The sequence below is a fragment of the Leptosomus discolor genome, chromosome 1, assembly GCF_034619465.1.
Source record: "Leptosomus discolor isolate bLepDis1 chromosome 1, bLepDis1.hap2, whole genome shotgun sequence".
NCBI classification, from domain to species: domain Eukaryota; kingdom Metazoa; phylum Chordata; class Aves; order Leptosomiformes; family Leptosomidae; genus Leptosomus; species Leptosomus discolor.
Genome location: NC_141391.1, coordinates 188,897,456 through 188,907,971, shown reverse-complemented (window position 1 = coordinate 188,907,971; position 10,516 = coordinate 188,897,456). Strand labels below are relative to the sequence as shown.

At 36.4% G+C, this 10,516-nt stretch overlaps 1 protein-coding gene across 1 annotated transcript in view; it reads left to right on the top strand.

Moving 5' to 3' along the window:
* Nucleotides 1–469: 469 nt before the first annotated feature.
* DOCK4 (dedicator of cytokinesis 4) overlaps nt 470–10,516 on the top strand; it is a 166,981-nt gene continuing 156,934 nt past the window's right edge. Inside the window, exons 1-5 of the mRNA XM_086462120.1 lie at nt 470–503; nt 3,817–3,900; nt 4,908–4,948; nt 7,391–7,446; nt 8,764–8,860. Coding sequence (XP_086318246.1) covers nt 470–503; nt 3,817–3,900; nt 4,908–4,948; nt 7,391–7,446; nt 8,764–8,860 — 312 coding nt within the window. The remainder of the gene's footprint in view (nt 504–3,816; nt 3,901–4,907; nt 4,949–7,390; nt 7,447–8,763; nt 8,861–10,516) is intronic.

Sequence of the window (10,516 nt, the reverse complement as noted above, 5' to 3'; positions counted from 1 at the left end):
ATTATCTCTCCGTAGTTGTCCAGAAACAGGCTGTTTCATATCTTGGGGTTTACTGTACCTGTGAGACCTTGAAAATTTCAAACTTGGCATTAAACCAAAAGCTGCTTTAATATTGCATGTCACTGTAGTTCTCACCATATAATTTCACTTTCTGTATAGATAAGTATTTTGTGTCCTGTGTTGTTGTCTTATTCTCCAAGTACCCTTTGGCAGCAAGAAAATATTTAATAATGCCAGCCAACTGCTATATTTGAACTCGGTTTCTAAAACACTTCTGAGAGTATATCCTCCTACAAACTTTTATTGTGGAGTTCCACATTTCTCCTACTGGCTAAGAGATGATTGAGGGGGGCTTCAATCACCACGCCTGTGCTTGAAACACAAACAGGATATTTATATGACCTTCAGGAACTATAATGACAAAAATAAGTGTATCTAGATGTAAGTGTTTTTGATACTTCCTGGGAACATGCATGTGGACAGCACATCTGCAAAGACTGCAGGTATCGGGAGGTGAGCTATATTCAGAGTGGATTTCTCTTCTCCTGCCGTTCTCCTTTCCTAAAGTCTCTGCTATCCATTTGCAATGGAAGTGAGAGAAGGTGATAACCGCACCAGCTACAGTTGTTATAAGAATGAAAATGGTGCATATTTGATCCACATGGCTCAGTGAATGCTTTTTATATAAAAAGTCCAGTTTTCTGAGTATGATAAATGTGTACTGCTCACAAGTTGGGTTGAGAACACCTTAAGCCACGGTCACCACAGAGTGATTAATTACAGAGAGAAAGAATTAAGGAGCATCTGCAAAGTGTTGCAGAACAATGTGGTCACTGGCAGAAAGGGCAAGAGGATCAATACATCAAATTTGTATCATGACTTGGTTAAGAACTCGATGTCCTAGCTGAACCCTGGGATCTTTGGGGAACTGTTACTACCTCCTTCCATGACTTCATTGTTATGCCTCCTGTAGTCTACTTACGTATGTGTGCCACAGATAAAAAGACATGCATAGCCACCTTCTGTCTCGGTCCCAATTCTGTAACGTGAGTTGATTAGTAGAAAGTTAGACCAGTAAACACTTGTGTGATAAGTTTATTTGTGGATTCCTTTGCTTTGCATTAACTTTGCTGCTCTGCAGTGCACTTTCTTTGGTTTGAGTGGGATTGCTAAAGACCACGGGCTGCCTGTTTTGAGCCTGACCTCACTGCAAGACTTCCACAAGAATCCAGCCAGAGTTTTGCGAATGGATCAGGTGGATGTGCTGGCTTAGTGGTACAGGTGATGGCCTCGTTTCTTTCTTTCTTTTTCTGGTACTCTGCAGGCCATCTTTTTAGAAGCTATTTCAAGGTATAATTTTTACTTCCATACATGCTCTGAAATGAAGTCTAGCTATTTTCTACACTGTGTCAGATTTCAATCTTTTTTTTTGTCCTAAAAGTTTTTTGTTTGAAACTTCTCTTAAAATAATAATAATAAAAAAAGATCTTTAACAGATCTAGTAACTAAGTAATAAAAGCTGAATGTCACAGCGAAGTCAGATCATAACAATGTGACAAGATATATTGGCTCTTAAGGAGAAAATTACTGCCATTCTTTTTACCTCATGGAGTTTAAAAATAAGACATCTCACAAGTGTAATAACAGACAAGGGTTTAGTTTTGCATGCTTTTTCTCCAATTCCTTCATTTTATTTCGGTAGCTGTAGTCGCTATTTTGGCAAGATTCATAACTCAGTTTTGCTTCTTGCGAGCTAGAAGGGTGACCAGAATGACTCCTGTCATTCCACTGCCCCAGAGGAATTTAGGTATACATTGTATGGATGTTCAGGGAGTTTTGTTGTTGGTTTTTTTTTTTTTCATAGTTAATAAGCTGGTTTAATTTTTAGATCTTTATATAAGAATTAATTGAAAATTTCTGATTTTTCAACTCTTAGACAAACTTGCAATGTACAAATTCTGTTTTTCAACTAACCTTCTTAAAAAATGGTGTTACTTAATTGTGGTTAAGCTCTTTTTATTTCATAATGCTTATTTCAGGGTATTTTAGTTCTGTGTAAATACCTTGGACAGTAAGAGGAGCGCCAAAATGAATAGAGATTGATTCAATACAAGTGAATGTTGGGGAGGGGCCAGGTAAAGCTCGTTGCTACAAATACTGGTCATGTGTTATAGGAAACTCTTAAGGACTGACCAGGCACGTAATTGCACAGGCTTTTTTCAAAGGGATAAATAAAGACCGTGGGTTAAGCACAGTGATGATTGAAGTGGTGATTGAATTCAGTGAGTTTCGAAGCCTTCAGATTCTGAAGAAAGATTTGGCAAAAATATTTTTGCTCTTTTTGTACATTTTTATACATGCTATTCTATACAATAAACCATATCCTATTGGTTTACTCTTAAAATCTGGAACTTTCCTGCAAAGATTCACAAATGAATTTTCAAGTTTTTGTGGTTGCTGACAGCTAATCTCTCTTGGTGCCTTTGACGAACAGTGTGACAAGCATAGGCGGTGTATGACAGGTTATATTGTGCTTGAGCGTGGTCTCTGCTTGTGGTGGGAGAGACCTCCGACAGCAGGCAAGAGCTGCCAAAGTGGATTGTTGTGACTCAAAATCTTTGCAGGTCCTTTGGTGGAAGGCTAGTTACTTTATATGCATATCTGCACCCATGGGGTTTCGTTTTGGCTTTTACAAGTCATTATTTGTTCTCACACCTCTGAGTTGGTGGGTTTTTTACTTTGCTGGGAGATACGGGTTTTCCTATCTAGACAGATAGATACTTGATAGCAGCAAGACTGCTGTAAGGCCACAAACCAATTTTGTGTGTTGTGCCCTGCTAATACTGTTTAGAAAGCCGTTTTCAACATAAAAATTAAGCTCCAAAAGAGTATTACAATACAGAGAATCAAAATCAGTATTGCTTGGTCTCATGGCCTGAATCGGGCAATATTTTAATTCAGAATTTCAAATACAGAAAGCACATGGTTGAATAGCTGAATTGCTATCTAGCATGTTAATGGATTTTTAGCATTTGTAGGAATGAGCATTTTGAGTGGCTTTTGAATATTATATTTTTGGTTCTGAGTGAAAAAAATTGCTGGCTATTTTCTTTAGCACTAACAATAGAAGACTTAAAATTTGATCATTGTAAGGATTTGAGAACATAACTGCTATGGTGGAGGTTTTGTTTTTGAGGCATGTTTTATCTCCAGCAAGGGAAGCTCATTTCTGTAGCTCTTATCCTAGCCTGAGCTCATGACCTGGGGAGGCTGAAGGGGGAGACTGTGTGTGCACTTAACGTATTTTAGTGAACAGCACGCCTTACTGGTCTCCACCCCCTAACCATTTCCTCACATTTGGGATTATATAGAGTGTTGGGTCTATAGCATCCATTAAGCGAATGTGAAATAAGGTTTTCCTTTTGTGGCATGTGGGTGGTATAGATGGCAAGAAAGATATTGGCACTTTAAGCTTGTAAAAATCTGAGGTCTGATATGTGTGTGAGCATTTGAAGTAAAACCGTTCTGTCTTTCAGGGTAGTTTATGGTATAGCTAACAGTATCTCCAATACAAGCTTTTCATTCATTTATAGTAGGTCTGTTAAGTGTTTTGGTTTTTTTCCAGGTCCTGTATTTTAAATTCTCTGCTCATGAAAGTGGCTTAATCTCTAATTCTTTCTACAGTTTATTACATTTCAGTAAGCCTGTTTGGTCTAACCCTTAACTTCCCCTGTTAATATACTATTTTTGTTAACAAGAGGAATAATTATTTATGTGTTAATGTTGTAAATAATTGAAACTTACTGTCTTTTTCAGTAATAGCTGGTTTTCGAGGGACAGTCCCACATGGCCTGTCACTGGAAATTGGAGACACCGTTCAAATATTAGAGAAATGTGATGGTGAGTTCACAGGTCAGAATTCTAGTGATAGTGAAGTTTTGTATACTGTTGATTTGAACCCAATTATTGTTAATTTATTTTCTTAAATTAACACTTTTTTGAAGTCAAGAATATAATGCATTCTGCCCTCTTCATTTTTTTTTTTTCACAATTCCAGTGAGCTCTAATCCCGATAATAACTAATTTGTGGTTCATTCTTTCTACTTAATGTCCCTGTTTAATAAAAATTCATAGGGGGATAACAGTTCAAACAGCAAGGAGTTCTTACTGTGATTCTTCTGATTTCTTGGTATTCCAAGGGAAGCCTGGCTGCCATCAAGACACTTTCAAATGAATTCAAAGTCATAAGTTTAAATCTTAAAGCACTGTAAACATTCTCTTCTGCCTCTGTTCTGAGATAGAGAATACTAATATGATTTTAGCAAATGTCATTACTAGTGTAAGAGAAAAAGTTGCATTTTTTTCATATTCTGCCTCCCTAATACATTACCTAAGGCTTGTCTGTCAATATGATTTTTTGATCATTTAAGATTATATAGTTGATTTTTGATTTCCTGTCAGGATTGTATACCATTAACCTTGTAAGAAATTTTCCTGCAGAAGCCATATGATCTGTTGACTCAGGTGTATTACAAATTTTGTATAACAATGTGATTGATAGGTTTAGAACATGAAATAAAAAAAGATTTGTAAATGTTTACAGTCAGTATGAAACCATTTCCCTTTTGTCTGGAGTGGAGTCTAGCGCAAAACGTACCTGGGTTACATTGTTAGAAACATTTTGGGGATACAGGGTTAAAGAGTAATTCCTCAAATTCTGTGAATTGTTATCTGAATATGAGCTGTTTTAAACAAAATACCTTTCATTTTACTGAAAGTCTTTTAAATGGGTGCAGTCTGACAGCACTGTGTGATTGTCATATCTGTCCAAAAGGGAAAGATGAAATCTGTTTTACATATGGAAATTATTTGTGTGCTTTAAAAAGCAATATGTTCTTTCTTCACAGGATGGTACAGAGGATTTGCCTTAAAAAACCCCAATGTTAAGGTAAAGGTCAATTGCAGTTTTGCATTCTTTGGCAAAAATGTATGTTTACTTTTTAAAAGTTTATCGTCCCCATGTAAGTATATGGTGTTTACTGTTATAGGAAAACTAGAGCTTAGTGTTAAGGATATTATTGATAAAACTGTAATTAGGTTTGGATGTGGATGCCGCTTCTGAAATACTCCTGCGTATTCGAATGATACACTTTATAAATCTGAGGCTCTGTTGAATTTTCTTTTATTTTGGATTTTTAGATTTGTGAACTCAGAGGAAGCTAAGTTGAAGGGAAAAGGCTATGGAGAATACAAATTGTGAATAGTGTTGGAAAAGTTGGTTAGACTGCCTATTTTTCTTGATGTTATGAACTAATTTAGAGCAGCCAGTGGAGACAACTAGTTTGTAGAGTCCACATGCAGAGTATCAATTGAAGAAAAGATATGTATTGTCATGTAAAATATATAGTTAATTTTATTTCTCTTTGTGTAATCTTTGATTTCCATGGTAGTACAGCTGATAGTACTCTAAACCAGACTTCACTGATATTTTTTTCTGCATTCAGACAGGAAATATTATGAAATTAATCTTTCGGTGTTTATTCATGTTGAATATGTTTCAGCTTTACCTGTTTTATTTGTCTTTCTATTTTCTTAATCTCTCCTGTTGACTTGTCTCTGTGACTGTAAAGATTTTTTTTCATACAGGAAACCATTTCAAGATTTCCTTTTTTTTTTTTTCTTAACACAGTACTAGAGTTTTTAGTCTTATTAAAGCCATTGAAGAAAGATCTTAAATCATCCATTGCTTCTTTAGCCCACATTGTAAGCTTCCCTCTTTTTTATTTTTCCTCTCTTCGTTTCCAAGCCTCTTCAACTGCAAAACAGGTCACATACATGTTAATTTCAAAAGTTTCTAGGGGCTCATCGTAAGTCATTGGCCTTTTATGCCTAGGCCTGCAGTCTTTGCTCACATAAATTTCCTTTGCTTTATATGGAAGGTCAATGTGAACAATAAATTTAGACAGAGTCTGATCTAATGTTTACTACTTTGACCTCATTGATATATATATTAGTTTGATTTATAAGACACAAACAGTTGGGATTTGTTATTGCATCTTCTGTGTCTTTTGTTGCAGTTCTCACCACATGCTTGCTGTCAGTCTTGCTTTGTGGTCTGTCAAATGTGTTGACAGAAGTTATGAATAGGTTTTCTAAACACGACTTGATGTGTGAAGAAATGAGATATGTATTTTCTGCTTTCCTACTGTGAATGAAAACAGTTTTTCTGAATTGGGTTGTTGAAGGGTGTCTCTCTGAAAGTAAAATAATAAAAGCACCCTGTAACTCCACTTGTTATTGGTATTGCTCTGTTAAGATTCTTCCTTTGTTATTTTGCCTGCTTTGACACTCAAAGACATTATCTGTGGCAGCTGGTCTACAGTTAAGTGTGCATATGCAGCCGTCCTGTATTCTGCCACGTGGTTACGAGTGCAAGGCTGTACGTCTCACTGTCCTTGGGAGATGCTTTCTTGAACTACTTTACATTACAGACGAGTAGGAGCATTTACAAGGGCAGTTGCCTCTACACAGTACATGCAATTTTGTTGAAGGTCTAACATCTGTGTTAAAAGAAAATGGGACACCATCATCACAAAGGAAAGCTGTATGCAGCTGTGCTTATTATAAAGAGAACATAGATGTATTTTCCCTCACTGCATTAAGTAATGCACTGTAGTGTATTATGTTCCCAGCCAGAAGCTTGAAGCTGAATTGCTTCATTTTGCTTATTCTTCTGATTTATGAAGGTTAATGTGCTGTAAGAGCAGTGTGACTGTGACAGCAATGCTGGCCATTCAAAAAAACAGTGGAGAGCCATTGAACAGCTAGGAAAGGACCACTCCTGTTCAGGACACTGACGCTCTTTGGTAGACATCTACCACGACTTTCCTGTGCACTGCAGGGCAGAGTAGCCACCAAATAAAACTATTTTGACTTTCTTTATTAACTTAACTTTACTTTTTATTGAACTTCATTAATTTTAATTATATTTTGAAAATCCCTATCGGAAGATAGTATTATTAAGATGCTGTTAGTAAGATGTTACCCCCCTACAGCTGGTCTGTGTCTTGTCGAGGTGGGAGTAATTAATAAAAACATCTAGGATAAGTGAGCTTTCAAGCAATCTTCTACATGGTCTACGTGTGTTTATTTTCTAATTTTTTGAAGTATTGAGGGATTTAAACTCTACTGAATATGGCATTTTAGTTTCTGTTAGATCTATACTGGGTATATATTGTATTCTCTTTTTATGCATATCTTTTGGTAATTATTTGGAGCACTTTTAATTCAGCACACATTTGCATATTAAATGGTGCTAAATGGTACTCCAAAGTGATGTAAGGGGATTTTTTTTTTTTTTTGGCTTTACCTAAACTATTTTATTTTTCAGGGCATATTTCCATCCAACTACATTCACTTGAAAAATGCTTGTGTTAAGAACAAAGGGTAGGTGAAATGTTCTGGATTCAAATATTTAATCATGGTCGGTTACTTATACCAAAGATCTATTGCTTGTAAAGTAAAGTGGTGTTTTGTTATGTTATAATACCTTAACTTCAGCTTACTGCCACAGGACTTGAAATGATTGTCCTTAGCTAACCTGATACTCCTGCATGGTCATAAAATTGGAGTGACATACTCTGACAAGCAAGACATGGAGCGCAATTGGGAGTATCAGTCTGTATTGTCTAGAGGAAAGAGAAAACGATTGCATGTTTTCACTTCCTGTTGTGAAGTTTGGCTTGAAAAAGGTATTGCCTTAATGAGAAGAAATTATTCTGTACTGAAGCTGGCTACTACCTTGCTGTTTAAGATTAGTTGCCTTCTTTGAGGACAGCAGCTGTACTGTGGCAGACAGCTGGCATTTAACCAAAAAAAATGGTAAAATAATCTTATCAGTTCAATGGCAAAACTGTAAATGAATAGAGATGTTTTTTCCTTTACTTCTTTTCTTCAGGTGATGAAGAGCCAATATGTGTTTTTGACAACAGTTGGTCATTTTTATTAGCAGACACCATGACAGTACTTGCAGTTCAATCTTTGTTGCTTCTGTTTTCTTTGTTAGTCTGTTTCCCATTCAGGCCATGTGCCCTACAGCATGTCATGGCCAGGAGCTGTCACATTGTTATGTTAACTTGATAAGAGAGAAATGATAAAATGAGAAAAGTAATCCTGGCATGAATGCAAACCTTTGAAATGTACTGTGTGTGAGAACGAAATAGTAGTGATGATGGTGTGTAAAGTGATGATGTGGTGGAGAGTTTGGTCTTGACCAAGCCAGCCCAGCTTGTCCTTGGCCAGCATCAAATAGCCAAGAACTCACAGTGTACTAGTTTTCCTTTGAGTTTTTACATCCTCTTTCAGTTCAAGGAACGGCATTTTCTCACTTATTTCTATAAACAGAGATGTAAAAAAGAGTGGCAGCAATCACTGGTTTGGAGTCTAAGCTAGAGCGGCAAGATTCCTTTGGAAACTGTGGGAATTACTCTGCTGTGAAAGTAGTTTTTGACACGCTTATCTCATAGTAAAAAACTCACCTTGACTTCTGTAGGACCAAGACTTCCCATGGGGATTAAATTATTTTCACCTAAGACTTTTCCATGGGGACTAAATGAAATATACAAATAAAAAGTGTAATGGGCTGAAGGAGCACCCATGTAGATTGACAGACATCACTGTTGGCAGGAGAAAGTGTTTATGTTAGTAAGTGCAATGGGATTTGTAATGCTTATGTAATATCGTCTGTTCTTCTGCACATTACAGACAATTTGAAATGGTTATTCCAACAGAAGATTCTGTTATTACAGAAATGACATCAACTTTAAGAGACTGGGGAACGATGTGGAAACAACTCTATGTGGCAAGTATCCTGAATAATGTTGCCTTGATTTAATGCCAACTCGAAAGACACGCTGTTATTTAGATGCTCTAGTTTGGCTTAAGAATATATTTCACAAAAAAGCATTGTTTGTTTTTTTAAGTGCTTTAATTACTGATTAAATGCATCTCTTAATTTGTTCCAGTCGTTGACTACTACTGCTGCTAAACTTTAGCAACTTACTGATTGAGATTTGTCCAGCTTCATCATGTAGCCATTGGATCTAAGGATTCCTTTGTCTTCTAAGTTGAAGTGTTGAATATAAGTGTAACAAACAATATTGGTATTTTATTGAAATACAGAAATATAGTATATTATTGAAAATGTCTCAGCCAGTCAATTTGATTTATACTTATTTTCTGATGTATTTTTATTTCCTCTCGCATCCACACACTCACAAGCGCTGAGATGTGTCCATGTTATTTGACCAGGATCTCTTGTATATCACACAGAGATCAAGGGATGCCAGCTGTCCTCATTGCTGAGGGAGGCTGGGTGGTGGTTCTTGATCAGCAATAGAGAGCTGATTTTGGATTTACCCGCCACACATTACAGGATTGGATTCTGGTTTTGAACTTCTTCCTTATCTTACACTTTATACGTTTTAAGTAGGAGTCCCACGTTTCACATTTCTCTTGTTTTCCTTATCTGGATATTTTGTGGCTCTGATTTTTTTCTCCCTCTACCTGACATCTTCAGGTCAGTTTTTTCCTCTCCTTGTTTGAATGAAATAGGGCTTATGGTTTTCTTTGGTTATTAGTATTTAACCTTTCCTTGTTCTGTCATTCCTTCTTGTTATACATTTTTGTTTTTCATTCACACTGGTCTTAGTCATTCTGTTGCAACTCCCTATAGAATACCCCTCTATGAAATTGTTCCACTTGAATAGATACAGTCTTAGCTTTCTACTTAACTATCTTAGTAGATTTGTCTTCTCAAATTTGACTTTAAATCATTTTTTAGCCTTAACCGTTCCTGTTTTCTGAACCCATGTTGCATTTTCTGTTGTATATCTGGACTAAGAACAGGATGTAGTATTCCAGTAGCAGTTGTGTGAGCACCAAACACAAAGTAGCAATAAGCAACTATTCTTTCTTTCTCAAAGAGCACCTGTGGTGTGTGTTATTTCTCTCATTTCCTTTGCTCACTCTGTAAATGTGGGCTCTCCAATTCTGTAATTACCTCCCTTAAACTTCAGTTGAAGCAAAAATTATATAAATAAAAAACTTTGTGGGGTGGTGGGTTTTTTTTTTATTACGGTAGGCAAACATTTTTGCATAGAGAAAACTTCCAAACTCATCCACCTGATAGTTTCCAATTTAGCCTTGTTTTGAGTCACCAGTCATTTAAGCATCTCTTAGTCCATAATATAAATCATACAGATCTGGGATTATTCTACTTTATTTATGTAAATGTTATGCAGTATCAGTAGGATCTTGGATACAAGCTCCCTACACTGTTTTTCACTCCTGTGTCTTCTATGAACCTGCTGCTGTCTCCCATTCTTTTGAGAGGTTTTGGACCAGTGACTGACTTTTTCACTGTAAGAAATCCTACCACTTCTTTCTCCTAATTGGCTACCACCTTAGGTAGAAATTGTTTTGTTTTGGTGTACTTGCAACGCACGGAAAGAAACCT